The sequence below is a fragment of the Hippocampus comes genome, unplaced genomic scaffold, assembly GCF_001891065.2.
Source record: "Hippocampus comes isolate QL1 unplaced genomic scaffold, H_comes_QL1_v1.1 scaffold87, whole genome shotgun sequence".
Lineage (NCBI taxonomy): Eukaryota > Metazoa > Chordata > Actinopteri > Syngnathiformes > Syngnathidae > Hippocampus > Hippocampus comes.
Window position 1 is genome coordinate 604489 of NW_017805739.1, and position 20189 is coordinate 624677.

General features: G+C 45.2%; 1 protein-coding gene across 4 annotated transcripts in view; it reads left to right on the forward strand.

The window, feature by feature from the left end:
• LOC109523838 (uncharacterized) overlaps positions 1 to 19883 on the forward strand; it is a 28041-nt gene extending 8158 nt beyond the window's left edge. The window contains exons 3-21 of one of the 4 annotated variants that reach the window (XM_019883252.1): positions 77 to 235; positions 458 to 2802; positions 7624 to 8063; positions 8207 to 8622; positions 9170 to 9892; positions 13112 to 13159; positions 14316 to 14434; positions 14637 to 14871; positions 15453 to 15592; positions 16235 to 16361; positions 16466 to 16501; positions 17257 to 17396; positions 17515 to 17641; positions 18455 to 18615; positions 18704 to 18830; positions 18922 to 18954; positions 19177 to 19289; positions 19375 to 19504; positions 19582 to 19883. In XM_019883252.1, the coding sequence (XP_019738811.1) occupies positions 77 to 235; positions 458 to 2802; positions 7624 to 8063; positions 8207 to 8622; positions 9170 to 9892; positions 13112 to 13159; positions 14316 to 14434; positions 14637 to 14871; positions 15453 to 15592; positions 16235 to 16361; positions 16466 to 16501; positions 17257 to 17396; positions 17515 to 17641; positions 18455 to 18615; positions 18704 to 18830; positions 18922 to 18954; positions 19177 to 19289; positions 19375 to 19504; positions 19582 to 19725 (5763 nt within the window). In that variant the 3' untranslated portion in view covers positions 19726 to 19883. Of the gene's footprint in view, positions 1 to 76; positions 236 to 457; positions 2803 to 7623; positions 8064 to 8206; positions 8623 to 9169; positions 9893 to 13111; positions 13160 to 13375; positions 13424 to 14315; positions 14435 to 14636; positions 14872 to 15452; positions 15593 to 16013; positions 16154 to 16234; positions 16362 to 16465; positions 16502 to 17256; positions 17397 to 17514; positions 17642 to 18454; positions 18616 to 18703; positions 18831 to 18921; positions 18955 to 19176; positions 19290 to 19374; positions 19505 to 19581 lie in introns of all 4 variants that reach the window. The other 3 variants (XM_019883250.1, XM_019883251.1, XM_019883253.1) reach the window with 3 other exon arrangements.
• The last annotated feature ends 306 nt before the right edge of the window (positions 19884 to 20189 follow it).

Below are 20189 nucleotides of genomic sequence, written 5' to 3' on the forward strand. Positions count from 1 at the left end.
AGGTATGGATGCTCTTTTCCAAGCGTTGCTAGCATTTGCTAGCCATGTATTTATTCTGGTTGCCTCTCCTTCCTAGGCCCAACACTTGAGCACCTCTGAGACCAATCTCCATAAGCCCAACAAATTTGCCACATTTTCCTTCAGTCTTCTGAAAAAGCAGAAAAAGAAGAAAGACGAGAATCTCTCTCGAAGCGCTTTTGGTCTCCATCGACCGGATATTGAAGAGCATAATGAGGTAACATTAGTTTTGTAGCATGTCATTCATCTGGAAAAAAAAAAAAAGTGAAACTGCATTTGTCAGGTGACAGTTTTCCTTGAATATTTTCACTAAGTGATACCGTTCAGTTTTTCAGTTTTTCTTGACGGTGCAGCCATCAGAACAACAACATTGTCGCATGAGCTACATGCAACTCTCATCAGACTTAATTCACGAGATGATTTTGTGATCTCCCCGTAGAGAAGCGTGGACCTCGGTTCGATGGCCGACGATCAGGGCAACCGAAGAGCAATGCTCAGCATGTCTCAGCCAGCGCTCGACACCAGTGACAACTTTGACATACCTTCCCCTCCCTCCGTACATTCCAATGTCTTAAAATCCTACTTGGCTCTCTCGCAACAAACGCGTCACACTCGTACCGCCAAGGCAGGACTTCGGGAACATCCGACGAATGGCTCGGACCTTCTCTTGCACGCTCAAGGTCAAAACTCAGCAACTGCGGATATTCCCGTTCAATCGGAAGAGAAAGAAAACAGTCCCGTGGACGGCAACCGGTCTGATTCTCACCTGAGCCAGCCCCCTTTACCGGATGCTTCATATCAATTTCCCGATGAAGCGGTCGGCGGCAACTTAGCCGAGGAACGCCGTGTTTTCCAGCAATCGATCACTGACATTTTGATCGCCCGGGCCGGCAATGCTCCACCGTCCCATCATGAAACGAACGTCCTCGACACGCTTGATGGTGGATCCCCAAATGATGAAGCTGATGCTACTGAGAGCGCTACGGAATCTGCTATGGTCCAACAGGACGTCCTATCGACTCACGGCGAAACTTCGGAGAGTGCCGACAAAACGTTGCCCGTTAGCAATCGTACCATCAGTCCGTCTGTCAATCAAGATGCGGTTTATGGCGCTTTGTATGACTCGCTGTTCCCCCGAAGTTTCACCAGCGAAGCGCTGTCTTCAGTCCCGACAAGTCATGCCGACATCTACCACGAGACCAGAACCGTCACCAAATCCGAACCCCTTGTGATTGAAACATCTTCACATTTTGAGAAAGAAACAAATGTTATTTACACCCAAACTTCGAGCGTCCCCGATAGAAATCCTACTTTTGGTGTTTACGACGAGCGGCCCTCCCGCCAGAGGTTTTACGCTTGCAATACGATCTCGAAGGACCTAATTACCCCCCGCGGCTATCAATCTTCCTCTTCCCGTCCCTCGAGCTATTCAGAACATCTCGACAAGAGTCCTTATTCAGTCCGCCCCAATGCAGGCATCAAATTAAACAATGTCGGTCTATGTGAAGAAACCTCAGCCCCCGTGGCTACAAACGCTGCCCTTCCTGTTTCTGACTATATAACAACCCTAGGGACAGACACTCGGGTTACAGACTCCAAACGGAGGGCGATCCTCGTCAAAGAGGTCGTGGCCGAGGGGGTGAGTCGTGATTCTGGATTTTTCTCTTCTAAACCAGACGAAGTGACCGCAGCAATAGGTTTGAAGAGAGAAATGGATGCGGATCAAGACTTTGTTTCTTCTCCCACCCCTGGACTCCAGAAGACTTCTTCTATGCCTTGCAGCCCGGTGTATCTGAGCGTAGGATCAGATGATGGGAGCACCGTGGACATCTATTTCAGCGCGGAGGAGGACAACATGGATAGTTTGGATGAGCAGATACACGTCGGGGACAAGAGAGAAGACGAAAGTTTTGGGGGTCCGGCAGAGGTCAGCCGCTTCGAGAAGGTGCCGCTGGTTAAAGAGGCAATTGAGAGAACGGAACATTTTGCGCTCCTTAGCTTCGGGGGAAGTGAAAGAGCCAACAAGGAAATGCAAGATCTCGAAGAGGATCGGCACAAATTCCAAAGAAGTCAGAGAGAAGAATTCCAAGTGCCCTTCAATGATAGAACCGAGTTTTTTCAAGCTGAAGAGGAGTTGGTCGCCCAGGTACTGCCACAGATAAAAGAACAGGAGTTACCGGTCACACCGGTTCTACCGGCGAAAACAGCGATGGTATGCGAGTTGGCTGCACCCTCCGGTAACATGCAGGGGCACGGGGCTGACGAAACCTGGATCAAGGTCACCGAAACACCAAAGTGGCCCTTAAGCGAGGAACGAAATCTGCCAGACCGAGATCTGCAAAGTCCCCGATGTTTGCTTCAGAACAACACCAGGCGGGAGGATAAAGACTTAAGCACATATCAACTCAAAGAGGCAGAGGAGAAATGTTTATCGATTGCAGTTACAGCTCAAGAAGAGCGGCAGGAGCATGCGTGCAACCCAAGTACCAGTTCGACATGTGCCCTTCTGGGCTCTCGCGTCGCCGAGGTAGACGCGAGCGTCGCGTCGCACGGCGCCGAGCTGCAATCAGACGCCGCTGCAAGTCGACACAATAGGGTGGCACGGGAGAGCGAGTGGGCGGATACAATTGCTGAGAGCGCAGGAAGCGGCGTGCGGCGAGACCAGGGAGCAGTTGAGCTGTCAGACCTCAAAGCGGACACACGCCATCCTCGGGAAGAAGCTCCGCAGGAACTCTTTGGGACGCAGGAGCAGCTACCAGAAGCGCAAGCTGACCTTAAAGAGCGGTAAGTGTACAAAAAAATTAAAATAAAGAAAACAGGTCGTCATTGTGTCTAGGCAAGTTTGAAGACGATTGCGAAAATCATCACGTGGTGCAGTTATTGGTGTGAGTGGCGGCTTGTTGTAAAAGTTGAAGTGAATTATGCCTACGTTGAGAATGTTTTTCGGCATACAACATGGAGCCGAAGGGATAGTCTTGCACCTGCAACGACCCCCCCCCCAGCCCCCGTCATTGTAAAGAGATACACTGCACATGTCGAGCCAAGGCAACGAGCCATGTGTGCCCTACTTTCTCATCTTACAGTGTTGTTGATTGATAAAAACCCATAAAGGTGTCAGCATTTCCTGTCATAAAAGGGTAGGGTAAGTATTTTGAACGCGTGGAGTTTGAACCTGCAGTTGATGCAGCACAACTCAACCATAATAGCTCAGATAATTGCATTATTCCGTGCACATGAACTTGGACAGGCACATATGATGCACGGTATGACTTTGGCGTTGGTATAACATTTTATTGGTGTGAAGGAGGTTGTGTTTAGAATAACAGCTGGTCAGCATGATTGCACGGAAGCTACTCCAACCGATCTTAAAACTGGTGCAATAGCTGAGAAACAAATTGGTGGAATGGCTGTTAATGCTGATAAAAGTTCAAGTCCACTTTATTGTCAAATGTGCTGTATGTACAGCACAGGTGAAATTTCTTTCCTCTCAACCACAGGAGAGAGAAAGTCGTGATTCAGTCCGTTCATTTATTTTTAACTTGTGTTAACATTATGAGATTTTTTATTTATTTATTTTTTTACATTACTAAATGGTCCTACGCCACACTTATTTTATCGTCTTTGAAGTCCTTGTATTGGGTTTGGAAGATAATTTGGGTTGGGAAATGACCATGATGCCCTTTTTTTTAGCTTTTTTTTTTTTTAGCTATTCTAGTTCACTGGTCCTCAACTGCTGTCACCCGCATTGTTGCAAAGTTGTGAGCCATTTTCTAGAAGTTTTGGGGGGTTTAAAAGTAACCTGTTAAAATACAGTATGTTTTTTTTTTTTTTAACCCCATTACAAATGCGTTTGACATCCCGCCAAAAACATCGCTAGCTAGCGATGGCGTATGCTAGCCAAAAGCTGAGCTGCAGTGTATTTGTTTATAGAGTAGCTAGTGAGTAATTTCCTGACATTGTATTTTCTAAATGTTATATGCGGGAACCCCGCAGTACTGTTTTGAAAATAATCTGAATACAAATTCACGTTTTTGTTTGTTTGTTTTTTTTAACTAGCTGGCCGCAACACTTTGCAAGTCACTGTTATAGTGGGTCCAAAATGTCTGGCAGATAAGGGCGGCTGGACCTCTCCTTAATATTCAATATGTAAAAAAGCTCTGAATGGATCACTGCTCTCCTTAAATCGATTGGTCGTATGCTATATCTCTGTGTCTGCGGTCCAAATGAAGTCACTCAAATCTGATCCAGTCTTTTGGCAAATCTTTTATCAGCTATTGCATTGAATCACCCGACTGTATAGATTTTCAAACTGAAACCAGGTCACCCGTATTTTAAACCATATGAATCATGAAATAGCGATTTGGGTTTTAAAGACCCTTTAATTTTGCCGTGAATAATGACAGAACAAGCCTCATTCAACAGGTTAGGAGCCTACGGCATTTTATTTTTAATCACACCTGAACTGTCGCGCTCTATTTGTCTCTGAAATGCAGTGAATGCTGCTCGGCTGTTTTCGAAAACGGAAATTCTGAGGCTCCACCTTTAGACACACACATTTGTAAACATAACCTCACCGATCCCATCACTGCTTCGCTATTACTTGGTACTTATAAAGCCAACGGGTTTGTTTTTGTTTATGAAGCGCAATTGAACAAAAAGTGAAAAGAGGAAGTGAAGCCAAGAGGGCTTGTCCAAGATTCGACTCCCTTCAGAAAAGGATCTGGAATGTAAATGATATAAAATGAAGACTGAACATGTGCCAAAAAGTAAATAAAATACAATCTCTAGACAGAGGCAACTTGCAAAGACAACATTCTTGGAGAAGAGACATTTCATTACAATAACGAAGAAGGAAGGAATCAGAATGTGAATGTGTCTTTTAAACCGGCGTATTCACAGTTTTGGTGTGTGTGGTGTCAATAGCTACACAACACACTGACTCGGTCCGCGTCACAGGAAGTACAATACCAGTGAAAGGTTTGGGAGCGGCTTTAAATTCAAATGGTCTCGAGAGGTCAACAAATTAAAGCATCAAAAGTCATTCCGTGACATTGATTCCCATTACGAAGCTGAAAAGGCTTGAGATGTGCAAAGCTGGCTACTGTTGTGGTTTGAAGAACGCCTTTAACGTTAGCAAAGGATCGCGTCCGTGTTGCCTGTATCGTCTGGAGGATCTCAGTTGTCATTTATACTGTAGAAAAAGAATTAAAAACACTGAATGTGAAGGCCTTTCCAAATTTTTGACTGGTACTGTGTTATGGAATGTACATTCCTTGGTTAGCATAAAACCATACGGACTCACACCGGACTTTAGTTGAAGTACAGACAGAAGACTGATGATAAAGACTTGGCTATTTTTGCCTTGTGTCTTTTGGTGTGTCCTGTCAGGAGAGGAAAAATGGAAAAAGTAGAGACTGAAATGTGCCCGAGTTTATTTAATATTTGCCAAAACAGTTGCGTTGTCATTCCTAATGCTCCTTGGTTTACGTTTGTCTGTCTGTCAAAATGCCATCTGTGGATCCTTTAAGCTTGCCGTAATTATTTTTATAATTTTTGATGTTGTGATGTCATCCAAGCATTTCAAAATACAAAACGAGAAAAAGATCATTTCCTCTGTTGACTAAGTAGTCAAAAGTAGAAATCTGTTTGGAAACGCCAGAGTAAAAATACATCCAGAAAATGATTAGGAAGAGTACAGAGAGCAGAACACTCCACTTGAGGACTCTAACAAAGTATTTGTAGCTACCTTCCTTCCACTGCCAACATTCCACAGACTCCTTAGAGTGGTGAGATGCAATTGTAATGTGTTTAATTACCACACGATGTCAGCAAATCCCTAATTTTTCACTTGAACGAGTTCATCGATTCTCAAGCAACAGAAAGCTGGGATAGTTTGTCAGAACCTCACAAAGAAACACCTGAAATTGGAAATTGTCAAAACGACTTTTTAGATGTTTTGGGGATTTTTATTAACAAGTAGAGAAATCTGTGTCATAGTGCTGATCTTAACTGGAAGACAAAAGTGCCCTGCCCCAGCCAACACACCATACAGGTTTCACCTGTAGCAGAGTCATGAGGTTAAAATGAGGAATTATACTCCCATACTTCAACACGGGGACATTTATCGATCCCATTTGAGCTCATTCCAGATGATTCTGGGCGAGAGCTGCTGTCAGTCTTCATTCTCTCCGGAGATTATTTTGTTTATTTGGCTACAAATGCTAACTGAAACCACAAAAATAATTTTTAAAAATTGACAGGAAGAAGAAGTCCATACTGTGCTTTATTGTCGTTTTGGGGTTCACGACCTCATTTCATAAGTTTAGTATGCAAGGATGGAATCTTAGAATTGTGTCACCGGCTTAAAATCCACTATCTGTCACCGCTGGATTTGTTTCTTGTACTTGAGTCATCTGTTACCTCCGTTCTGAAATCCCAACGCGACGTTGTGTACCAGCCTACCTCAGACACGAACGGAATGACAACTTTGCGGAGAATTCCTTCCCATGTGCCAAGCCACACCTTGATTTTACGGAAGCCATCTGCTGTAAGGGGGGAGCTTGAAACTGGTTTTGCTTTGTCCTGTTGACGAGGTGGTGACCTTGATGCGATAAGTAGCCCAACTAATCTGTGTCTTTTCACTCACCAAACGATTAATTCTGTCACCTGCAGCATCTAATGCCATCTTTTTTTTTTTTTTTAATTAAATTGCCTTGAAAAAAAATTGACTCAACAGTGATAATAATGATGCTTCATCTTTGTTCTCCGGATGTCTATTATTTTTGCCTAGCGTGTAAATATTTGACAAAGCTCTTGTGTTGGATTACATTACATAGTCTGATCTTGTAAAAGAAAGTGCGAAGTCCCGTGATAGCAGCCTTGCTTGTTAGCTGCTTTGGGTTGGTTTTAAAAATAAAAAAAGAGAGAATCATTTGCAATGCGGTACAAGTCTTAGACAGGGTGACGTGTTCTGTTTTGCAACACAATACACGTACAAAATTTTTTTTCTCAATGCCTGCTTGATGTTATGCGAGAAACAAACACATGATTTTCTGAAGGCGTCACATTGTTTTGGTGTCTTTTATATCATCACTCACCAGGAATATTAATTTTTGATCATCGACGTAAGATTATTGCAGTCAATGAACGCTTTCAGGGACAGTTTATGATGTCATCAAGTTACAGGTTATCATTATTGGTGCCTGAAAGGGTTAAAGGGGATGACACAAACTACCCGAAGTTCCGGAATTAGTTTCTGCGCTCTGAAAGCCCTTAATGTAAACATACTGTTTACATTGTTGTCAACAGCTTGAGGCTTCTAAGTCTCTGGATGAAAGTAGTCGTCAGTGCGCACATTCTTTCAGGGTACTTCCACGGCCTGTGACTGAAAGCAAAACAATGGTCGACATTTCATTGCTTCTTCAAAGTTTTTTCAGCTGCAAAACTGCATGACGTGCCAAATATGTCGACAAGACTTTTTACAAAAAGGTCCGAGCATTCCTTTAGTCATTCACTCATAGAAATGTGTACGTGTTAATGGAGTTGCTCTTTAGCTTATGTGTATTTACTGTAGATAGTCACTTTTTTGTTTTTCGTTTCTTCCAGATCCCCCACAGCACCTTCTGACACCTTTCATGCAAACGATCCCGAGGCCCACGCAGACCACCAACCCGATGACAAAATGTATTCAGGCTACAGCAGCCTGAACGCCACCCTCTCCATGAAAAACTCGCCCCCAGATAAACTGCATGAATCCGGAGACCGTTTCCGTCAAGTATCCCCGATGCGTGACAACGCAGCCCAGCGGGAGGCGCTGGCTTTCGGCCGAACGGAGTCAAACGGAGCAACGCTTGGTACGGAAAGCGTCCGGAAAAGTTCATTTGATGGTGTGTCCAGATTCATGCCCCAAGACGAGCCATTTTTGTCGGGTAATCAGAGCTACAGACTGTCTGACACCTCCTCCGGCTCCTACTCCTCCTCCGTTCTCCCCGAGGCTCCGTCATACAGCTACAGCGGCCAAAGTGAGTTTGGCAGACAGCCAAAAGGTAAGTGGGGAGGAGCTTTTTTTTTTTTTTTTTTTTTTTTTTTTGGTGGAGGTGTCTGCTGCACCTGCAGGTGAAAGAGAGAGATGGTGGGAGGGATAGGCAAGAGAGTCACGCCAGGACTCACAACCACCTTCTGTTTTCAGCCTTCCCCGCGGACGACACAGACGCATCCTGTTTTACTGGTGTGTTTAAGGCCACCCTCGTGGAGCTCGACGACCCAGCGGCTCCCGGCTCCACACCCCCGGCCTCCCCGGACGTTGACTGCAACCAGTCCGACATGGACAACCTGGTGGATACCCTCAAGAGCATGGGGCCCTCGTTGAGGCCGAGAGGCATGGGCCTGCGCGGGCCCGCCGGCATCCCCGTCTCCGCCTTGCCGCCCATCGTGGAAGATGCCCCCAGCCCCGTCACCTCCGACATCATCGCAAGCCCCACAAAGAGGACGGAAGCCGGACCGGCCGGCGAGGCCCGCAATGGAATTTTTGCGCTACCCGCCGATCTGGGCCTCAAGAGAAACACGAGCAGAGACACACGCTCGCCCATGGAGTTAATGAAGAAGGTATGACATTTTTATCTTGGGTGGAAGCATGATTGGATGTTACTTGCAGCCTAACCCGATTTACTCTCCCTCGCTCTCACGCTATATATAGAGCCTTAAAAGAATGCTGATCTATCAGTAGATTCTATTTTCTTACAATGTCGGTAAATTAATAACTGTCAGTGGGATTCAGTCAAGTTTGATACCATTCAACCACGACTAATAAATGAATATCTCCCCGACACTGTCATTCCAGATAGAGAATTCGTACCCTACTAAAGACATTTTACAGCTCTCCCGATCACGGTGATTTTTTTTTTTTTTTAACTCATCAATCATTTTGGAGAATATATTGTATATTCACAAGAGGTGCATCGGCTTGAGAAAAGAGAAGACAAAAAAAAAAAACATTCTGCTCAATAAATTCCGTGAAGGGAGAAAGGCATGCCCGGTCCTTTAATCTTCCCTGAAGGGAAATTTCATCCCTCAAATATTGAAAATCGCTCTGGTTTAAGAAATGAACCGACTGAGTGTTGTTTTATGATCCTTCTGTTTGACGGATTCCCAGCAGGAGCAGCCTGGACCAAGAGACATGCCCCTCAGAGCAACCGCCACCCAAAGTATTCTCATGAGGAAATCCTCCGATGCTTCAGATGAGCACAAATCCCTCAATGGGAACGCGACGCAGCAGCCGTCAAAAACCCGTCTGGAAAACAGCGTCATCTATGGAAGTTACAAATCCTCCTCCGTAGATCAAACGCAGGAAAACAGCAAATTCCATCGCTCGGTGTTCCGCTCCGGCTCGCTCCCCGAGTTGGGCTCTTCCAATATTCTGAAGGAGCTCAGCGAAGTCAACACCGCCACAGATTCATCATCCCGCTTTGAACGCTTATCTTTTCTCATCAATTCCCCGCCTTCTTCATCCAGCTTCTCGAGCGGGTCCGATGACGTCACCCCTCGCAGAAGTCTGCCCCTGCAACAGAACTTCACGTCGTCGGTGTCGAGCAGCGGCGCCTCTCGCCATCTCAGTCCCACCAGTACTTTGGAGAATCACCGGCTGTTCCCCACCACCGAGTCGTCCTCCTCCTACTCCAAATTTGGCCAGACGCTGGGCCAAGGAATTGGCGCCAGCGCCATCAGTGCCCCTCTGCAGAGGAGCTTCAGTCACGAATCCATTTCGGTGGGCGCTCAACAGAATTCGCTGATCAACAACAACCTCCTAAGAGGACCTCAAGTCCAAAAAACTGAACCGGAGAGGAATGTAAAATACAGAGCCTTTCCCGATGCTTATGTGAGTATCACCGCTGAATTGACGACCCAACAACGTGAACACAAATTTTTTTTTTTTTTTTTTTTTAAACACGGAATCCTTGGATAAAATTCATGGTTGTCTGCACACGCAGTCAACGCTTTCGTTAACTTGTGCCGTCGACTTTTTCGAGCAGGTGTGTGCCGCATACCTGTCGTCCTTTGCGCAGCACGCGGCCATTGCAATTATAAAAGAAAAAAAAAAAACAACTAACAATAGGTTGACTTTTAGACTAGGTGAGGCACGTGACATCATCTGTGGGTTTTATGCGCCGTCACCCACTTTTTTGCCACACTGTAACGAGAGCACCACAACAAGCAATCGAGTCCAGATTCCGGCTACGCCTAGTGCCGTATCCAATGAATGAAATAACCACGGGCGTGCATCACCAATGGCTCTTGTTGTCATGGTGCGATTTACGCTTTGCATTCCTTGCAATGGACTGAATAAGAATTACCGGGAATGGCAACATTACAGGAACAAACGTGGGGGGGGGGGGGGGGAGAGAATTGCATTGAGACTTGTATGCACGAGTTCCTGCACGCAAGCTATTGTCGGCATTTTCTTGACAATGGTATACCCGCACTCACACTTATCGTCAATCATGAACTCTTTCGGGGACAGCGGGCATGACAGTGCGCTGCCTATCAGGTTACAGGTTATCATGATTGGTCCATTTTTTTTTTTTTTTTTTTTTTTTTTTTTTAGTTGGATTTCACTCGTCACTGCAGCCATCGCCAAGTATTTTGGGAAGGCGAAGCTGTTGTGAGAAACCCAAATGGCTGTGGGAAACTGTTAAGTGGCAAAACCAGATGATCAGATCAGACTCCTAATATGCCATTTGCACAAAAGGAGTGTCGGCTTCGACCCACGGGAATACTGAACGGCTGCCACCGGTAGTTTTCAGAGCAATGTTTGCACGAGTTAAGTCAACAGCCTCTGCATCTTAAGTCCTGAAGAGCGGCCGCGCAGTGAAAGTGGGACAAACTTTCAATATGCCCCGCTGATAAAATGGAAGAGGCTTAAAGACACAATGAAAACTACAAACTATTAAGCCCGAGCCCGTGTGTCAGGAACGCAGTGTTGTTGCAAAGACACAAAGCATTTTAATGGCCTCTATTAACTTGACGGCTGATTACAGGTAACCACCCACACGCAAATGCGTTTCGTCGAGTTTGAAATCTTGAGTGGCCTACTGTAAAGGAATGACAGCAAAATGCTTTGCGCCGGTCGTACAAATATGCTAGCTTTGTAAAATTTTCCGGGGAGTCATGCCGTAATTGGTATACTCTATGGGCAGACATCCAGGAAGTTGAGTTTGTTTTATTGTTACAGCGCAATCGTACAATGCTGTGAGTGCGCACAGAAACAATTGGAGGGCGTGTTGTGCAGGCGCCGACTTCACAGCGTTGATGTGCTCCTGGGAGACTTTAGTATGCGGCGAGACCACCTCCTTTCATGGTCTTCAAAGGAGCCGCTTTGATTGACCTAAGTCGGCGGTGAAAACTCCCACAGCGGCGCTGCCCTCCCTCTCGCATCCCCATGAAAATAGAAATAAATGCAGCGCCGCATCTCGAACTTCACGTGAACAATTTATTCTTTTCCAGTGCAAATCGACATCGAGAAAGGCACGGCTGGCTGAATTCGGTGCGAAAAAATGTAGCTTGATCCAAAAGGTCTGGAATAATGTTCGTAGTATGTACGGATTAGTCAAGATGAGCATTTTCAGCCAACCCCTGTACTTGTAAGCAAAACCTTTCTCCGTGTTGAATGTGTACCCTTCTGACGGGAGTCAACAAGGATGCGATTTATAGCTTGATCCTCCTCCTTTGTATACGAAGGGGAAACCGGTGCATGCTGGGAAACCAGGAAGCGCAGCGTCCACCTCGCGGCCGATATTGCAGCTTGCCAACGCTTTCTAAAGATGACATTCTGCCAACCTCGTCGTGCATTGAAACCATCACTGACACAGCTGGCTTCAGGGCACATGCCCGACTTTTCTCTTCTCTTTCTCTGTCGCTGTCAGCAATGTTCTCTCCCCGCTCCACACCCATTTCAGCTATCTGTCTCGCTCTTTTTTTTTTTTTTTTAACCCAGGGCCACACCCCGACTTTTGTGTTTGCCTTGCTCTCATTAATATTAGATGAAGTCGACTTGACAGCTGACAAAAAAATGATCACATGGTTCGTCTGATTTGTTTTTGTTCAGTAGGTAAAGGTTGACATTCGCTGATGCTGAAATTGCACATTCCACTTACGCAGGAAACATTTCCTGGAAAGGCTTCTTTGAGTGTTTTTTTTAGTATTGATTTATTTGGCATTAAACGGTACAGCTGTTTGACCTTCATAGGTCACATGCATTGCTGAGGGAAAAAAACTTTGACAAAACTGTTTTTATCAAGGGATAGTTCACCGGACAAAACGATGGAAAAGAAAAAAAAATGAATGTGTGTGTGCTCCATCTAGAAATGGTAAATTAAGAATAAGTACATTCACGAGATGCAATTTTCATCCTGGCCAGGCATCTCATGTGCTGCAAAGAGAGCGAGGCGCTTTTGGACTATGAAACGTAAAGTTTTCTGGATGTGAATAAGTAAAATGTTCTGTTACGCCTTCCGTACTTTCAAATGTTATTTCCGTGGGATAATGTTTACATTTTTTTTTATTATTATTATTATTTTTTTCCATCTATGATTGGCAAACCCGCCTCACATTTCTGAAGTAGAGAGTCGGTATTTGCATCATACCCGATACTGAATAGACACACATTAAAAAAAAAAATTGCACACCAGGCCATGGATCGACTAGCAACCGCTTTGGACACACGCAAACATTCCGCAAGCAGACAAATAACGCGTCGATGGTGAAACACACAGCGACCCCATTCATGGGTTGTCGCTTCGGTGTCGTTATCAGCACGCGGGACACTGCGAGGCATCAGGTTCGGCGGGTAAAGATTAATGATTACTTTGTGTGTCAGAGAGATGTGGTCGTGGGGAAGAGAAGTTCCTTTTAACGCCGATGCCCTTGAACTTCAATAGGGGGACTCATCCAGTGCCCTACCGTAAAAAAACAAACAAAAAAAAAAAACAAAAAGATGTATATATTTATAGTTCTTGTTTGATATGCATGCCTGAAGAGTGCCTTGATGACGTTCTTCTTGCTGATGTATTAATAGCGATGTATGTTTTTTTGCCCGTAGCTCACCAAAGAAAAGGAACATGGGAAGCTCAACCCTCGTCCCGGGAAGGTGAGTCCCTCCGCAAGCTTTCGTAAAGCGAGCGTGCGAGTCCACATTCATAGCTGACATCTGCTGTTAAACTCAACTGGAGCCAAATTAAACAAAAAAAAAACAAAAAAGATGTATAGATTTATAGTTCTTGTTTGATATGCATGCCTGAAAAGTGCCTTGATGACGTTCTTCTTGCTGATGTATTAATAGCGATGTATGTTTTTTTGCCCGTAGCTCACCAAAGAAAAGGAACATGGGAAGCTCAACCCTCGTCCCGGGAAGGTGAGTCCCTCCGCAAGCTTTCGTAAAGCGAGCGTGCGAGTCCACATTCATAGCTGACATCTGCTGTTAAACTCAACTGGAGCCAAATTACGGCTGCGAGGTATCTGACTTGAAAAGGATCAAACTTACGACCAGTCAGAGAGTCATTCAAAACGTTCTTAAAGTACTTGAATGTTCTCGGTGAAAGCATTCAAACCGGAAAAAAAGAGAAAACAATCCTTGCCCCAACGCCTGACTTCGTATTTCCATCCATTCATCCATTTTCTAATCCGCTTCTCCCTCACGAGGGTCGAGGGGTGTGCTGGAACCTATCGCACATCCTGAACTAGTTGCTAGCCAATCGCAGGGCTAACTTAATACTTTGATGGCAAAATTTACTTGATTTCCAAGATATTGGTTTCCTTTTAAAGATTTTAAAATAATTTGATCCAGTTCGCCACGTTAATGTTATTATAGTAAAGGTTTCAAACCGTAAAAAATAGAAAACAATCCTTGCCCCAACGCCTGACTTCGTATTTCCATCCATTCATCCATTTTCTAATCCGCTTCTCCCTCACGAGGGTCGCGGGGCGTGCTGAACCTATCCCACATGAACTAGTTGCTAGCCCACATGAACTAGTTGCTAGCCAATCGCAGGGCTAACTTAATACTTTAATGGCTTAATTTACTTGATTTCCAAGATATAGGTTAAAGATTTTAAAAGAATTTGATCCAGTTCGCCACGTTAATGTTATTATAGGGTTAGGTTGTGCCTTATCTTCAAGGGAATCGTTAGCTAGAGCACATTTGGACGTTAGCAAACGTTGACATATCGCCCCTCAGAATATCGCCAAAATTGTGATTGTAATTCCTGTGCACTTTTTTTGTTTGTTTGTTTTGTTTTTTTGTGCAGGTGTATATTTTTGACCGGCCCGGGATGTGCGGCCAGAGGATCGAGTTGTGCGGCGATATTGCCGACGCCACGTCCTGGGAGCTGCAGGAGACCATTTCCATCAGGGTGGTCCGAGGAGGGTAGGAGACCGATGACGTCGCCGCTTTTCACGTGTCTTTATGCAAACCAGCTAACGAACATCTTTGCAATTTCCCTCATGCCGAATGCAAATTGCCTCGTCGCTAAAATGCAAATCTGTCAGCGCTCATGTCAAGTCCACGCCTTGCTTCTTGAGAAATTTGAGTTATGTAGTCACCCCCCCACCCCCTCCCCTCCCCCCAGATGGGTTCTGTATGAGCAGCGCAACTTCAAAGGAGAGAAGATCGCCCTGGATGAGGGCGACATCGAGCTCACCTGCCCTTTCCAGCAACCCGAGGCGGAGGGCGAGCAGCAGACCAATGGACAGAAAGTCGCCGAGGAGCAAAAGGGTGAAGAGAACGGAGAAACGAGCGAGGGACAGACCAAAACGAAAGCAGCCAAGAGGTCCATTATCGGATCTGTTCGACGGGCAGTGAGGGTAAGCGCAAGTCAGGTTTCATTTTGTGGCTGTCGATCTTGTTTGTATTACGCAATGCACTGATGCAAGTGGAAAAACTGAACACATTATATCTTCTGCGTTGGGTCATTACTACTTTTTTTTTAATGTCAATACTTGACAGATTGGTACAGTGAAGCGGCACACAAACTGCCTTTTTGAAACGTAGAATTAGATTATGAATTGAAACTCGTGTGAGCCGTTTGATTCTTTCAGTCAGGTTTATTTTGGGATTACACTTTACAATTCAGTTGATGAGACCTCCTTCGCAATGTTTTGCTGTGAAACGATGCGAGGTGTGTCAAATACACAATGTGCCAATATGTAAGATGGGCTAGTGACATCTAGTGGTGAGGTGGACCTCTTCACCTGCGAGCTGGTCAAAGTGGCCTCGTCTGATGCCGTGAAAAATCCCTTTGAGCTGCTTATGATGTCATCGTGAATATACAGCCACTTCCTAAAAAACCCTTTTCCGGAAGTCATTTGGAATGCACATATATGGTCGCAGAGACGAATGCCACGTGCGATGCGTTTCACTTCCGTTCTTGCCTCTCACCCTCAAGGACTACAGCGTCCCTGAAATCAGTCTTTTCCCAGAGGAGAACGCCGAAGGGAAGAAAGTCATCTTCAGAGATACGTCGGAGGATGCGAGAATTTTTGGATTCCCCATCAAGGCTAATTCCATCATCATTAATGCCGGACTGTGAGTTAATGGAGGAAGGGCGTTTTCGGAAGTGAGGTGTGACAGCATGATGATTTTAGTTGGACTCATGGCTTGGGATTACACTTTACAATTCAGTCGATGAGATCTCCTTCGCAATGTTTTGCTGTGAAATGATGCGAGGTGTGTCAAATACTGTACACAATGTGCCAATATGTAAGATGCGCTAGTGACATCTAGTGGTGAGGTGGACCTCTTCACCTGCGAGCTGCTGACGAGACCAAAGTGGCCTCGTCTGATGCCGTGACAAATCCCTTTGAGCTGCTTATGATGTCATCGTGAATATACAGCCACTTCCTAAAAAAGCCTTTTCGGGAAGTCATTTGGAATGCACATATATGGTCACAGAGACGAATGCCGCGTGCCATGCGTTTCACTTCCGTTCCTGCCTCTCACCCTCAAGGACTACAGCGTCCCTGAAATCAGCCTCTTCCCGGAGGAGAACGCCGAGGGGAAGAAAGTCATCTTCAGAGATACGTCGGAGGATGCGAGAATTTTTGGATTCCCCATCAAGGCTAATTCCATCATCATTAATGCCGGACTGTGAGTTAATGGAGGAAGGGCGTTTTCGGAAGTGAGGTGTGACAGCATGATGATTTTAGTTGGACTCATGGTCGTACACAGGTGGTTGGTGTTTTCGAAACCCTTTTTCGAGGGCTCGCCGCGCGTGTTGGAAGTCGGGGGGTATTCCAATCCTGCCTCCTGGGGTGTCGAGCAACCCTATGTGGGGTCGTTGCATCCGCTCAAAATCGTAAGTGCATGCAAATCCGCCACAAGTCTGCTTTTGTTTTGAAATTATGTTGACGTATGGGCAGTAATAATTGGTGTTCCTTTTTTTTTTTTTTTTTTAACCAGGGGGAACCAAAAGTGGAAAACATAAGTGAACCAACGGTAAGAAAGCACACACAGAGTAGATATTGCATCTGGTACTAATTTCTAGAGAGTGACATTGAGGTAAAGTTGTGATTACCGTGTGCTTTTCTGTTTTCAATACAGTTTTTGTTTTTTTTTTTTTTTGTCTGCAGATTGAGATTCCTCTTCCCGGAGGAGAACGCCGAGGGGAAGAAAGTCATCTTCAGAGATACGTCGGAGGATGCGAGAATTTTTGGATTCCCCATCAAGGCTAATTCCATCATCATTAATGCCGGACTGTGAGTTAATGGAGGAAGGGCGTTTTCGGAAGTGAGGTGTGACAGCATGATGATTTTAGTTGGACTCATGGTCGTACACAGGTGGTTGGTGTTTTCGAAACCCTTTTTCGAGGGCTCGCCGCGCGTGTTGGAAGTCGGGGGGTATTCCAATCCTGCCTCCTGGGGTGTCGAGCAACCCTATGTGGGGTCGTTGCATCCGCTCAAAATCGTAAGTGCATGCAAATCCGCCACAAGTCTGCTTTTGTTTTGAAATTATGTTGACGTATGGGCAGTAATAATTGGTGTTCCTTTTTTTTTTTTTTTTTTACCCGGGGGGAACCAAAAGGGGAAACAAAAGTGGAAAACATAAGTGAACCAACGGTAAGAAAGCACACACAGAGTAGATATTGCATCTGGTACTAATTTCTAGAGAGTGACATTGAGGTAAAGTTGTGATTACCGTGTGCTTTTCTGTTTTCAATACAGTTTTTGTTTTTTTTTTTTTTTTGTCTGCAGATTGAGATTTTCGAAAGGTCGTATTTCACGGGCAAATCAAGGATCCTCACCTCGAACATGAAAGATTTCATGACACGGGTGGACAGGCAGCAGGGCGCCTTCATGTACTCTGTGGGCTCCCTCAAAGTGCGCGGAGGAATGTGAGTTCCGGGTGAAAACGGTTGCGGGCCTCATCATCATCCTTGTCGCCATCGCAATACGTTGATTGCATTTCTTCAACCTGTGCGTGTGCGTGCGCGCATGTGTGTGTTAATGTAGCTGGGTGGGCTATGAGAAGGAAGGATATCGAGGCCACCAGTACCTGCTGGAGGAGGGCGAGTACCACGACTGGAGAGTGTGGGGAGGCTCAAACTCTGAGCTGCGCTCCGTTCGGGTCCTCCAGGCTGTAAGTTGGAAGGGATATATTGATTGCATTTCTTCAACCTGTGCGTGTGCGTGCGCGCATGTGTGTGTTAATGTAGCTGGGTGGGCTATGAGAAGGAAGGATATCGAGGCCACCAGTACCTGCTGGAGGAGGGCGAGTACCACGACTGGAGAGTGTGGGGAGGCTCAAACTCTGAGCTGCGCTCCGTTCGGGTCCTCCAGGCTGTAAGTTGGAAGGGATATATATATTTTTTTTATTCTCAAACCTCACCCATGAGTTTTAATATCTAATGATTTTTTTTTTTAATTGTAAGTTTGCAAAAGATGGAACGGCTTGCGATATTGTAATCAGGTCAAGGTACAACCGAAAAGTACAGGGCTAGAAATTTACTTGGGTTAAAATTTTTTTAAAGTAGCATGTACTGTGTTTCGCAACAGCAGAAAAAAATGGGACAAGTTTCAAAGTACAGTTTCTTTCATGAGGCCTCATAATGAAGCAACTGTACGTTTTTTCTCCTTTCAGTAAAAAAAAAAGAACGAAAAACATACTCGTGTCAATGCAAATAAAATTGACACATTAAAAAAAATGAAATCAATTCACATATATTAAAATTAAATTTTTGCAATGCATTTTTTTAATCCCCTATTGTCAATATTTTTACTTTTCAGGCACAGTCCAGTTTTAGTTGAACATTCAAATTCGCATTCAATCTTGAAATAGAAACCTTTTGGGTTGGCTGTCAATGACTTACAGATTTTTTTTTTTTTTTCATATTGCTGGCGGGTTCCGTCCACGCCGTGGTTTTGATCTACGCTCCACTTCTGGTTTCTGCAGGACTTGAGCGACCCCTTAATGGTGATGTTCGAGCAGCCAGAGGAAGAGGAGGGTGCCGTTGCCCAAGAGGAGAACACGTTCGAGGTGACGGAGGCCATTCCAGATGTTGAGCTTTTTGGCTTCAAGATCAACACCCGTTCAATCCAAGTCTTCAGTGGAGTGTAAGTCCAAACCGAAAGTCCTCTGTGAATGATATGGAGCAAATGTGAAGCGATTGTTGAAGAATTGCGTTGACACGCCGCCTCCCAGGTGGGTAGCCTACTCCCATGTGGACTTTTCCGGTAACCAATACATCCTGGAGAAAGGCTTCTATAGTACGAGTGCCGACTGGGGTTCCCGTGACACTCGCATCTGTTCCGTGCAGCCAGTTCGTTTGGTGAGGCCAGCGAGAAGCTGAAGATGATTGCCTGTATGTTAAAGTGCAGCTGCGGGGGATGAATATTAATTTTACCTTGTTTGGCTTTTAGGCTCCAGCTGACGGTAACAGGACCAGAAATGAGGTGAGTCTTTTAATTTTTCCCAACTTATTTTTAACAGCACCTTGTTCAATGTTCTAAATAACTCAAACGTGTGTATCACAGAACGTTATTGCGTTGATCGTATTCGTGTGGGTGGATCGATGTTGCCGGGGCAACTCATGCAAACGTCGTCAAATCTGATCCTACACTTTTTTTTTTTAATCCCACCGCCATGGTCTCCGCATCTCAATTTGCCTTTCTCAGATACTATTGTACTCAGAACCGGATTACAAGGGAGAGTGCCGTATCTTCAACTACAAAGAGGAAGCCGCAACAGAAGAATTCCAGACCAAGTCCTGCAGAGTTGTTGGAGGAAGGTGAGAGATTTGAAACCCACCACGATGTACACAAAGAAGGAATCTGTTGAGGTCTAAAATTAAATTCATCATTTTTTTTTCTCAGCTGGGTTCTCTATGAGAATAAAGACTTTTCAGGGACCATGTATGTCTTATCAGAAGGAGGCTATCGCTCATTAACAAGCATGGGCTGCCCACCAAACACCTTCATCCGCTCCGTCAAGGCTGTGCCGATGGTTGGATGAATTTATACACAAAATATTGATTGGATCTCTTCTGGCATGACTCTCAAGCTCCATCTCTCTTTGAGCAGAGTTTCTCAGTTCCATCCATCTCATTGTTTGGACTGGAAGGGCTGGAGGGAAGGGAGATCTCAACAGACTCTGAGCTTCTCAACATGCAAGCGGAGGGCTTCAATGACCACGTCCTTTCGGTCAGAGTCAACAGTGGCTGGTAAGATAATTTGTGGGTGTTGAAGGGAAGGAGATGAACATGAATAAAAGTAATAATACATTTTCTGAGGATTTCTGTTTTGTTGCTGTCGAATTGCATGAATTTAGAGGTGAACCGGGATTTAATATCTGATCATGAGGAGGTGCGGGAAGTGGGTGGAACTGAGATGTTGGGTTTCTTGGAGAGGTAGTGTTAGCGATGAAAGAGAATGCCATGTATATATTTTTTTAACCCAAAATGGCACAAAGGTGGAGGAGTGGGATGATGACGAGCAGGGGCCACAGGACAGAGCCCTGGGGCACACCTGAAGTGAGTGGGAATGGAAGAAAGGAAATTGAGCTGAATAGACAGAGTGCAGTCTTTGAGGTCTGAAGCAGTCCAGGGCAGTGTGAATGAATCCGGTATTAGTGATGCCACTGGAGGAGAGTATATTGAGGGGTATGCACGACTGTTTTGAGACAGAAAAAA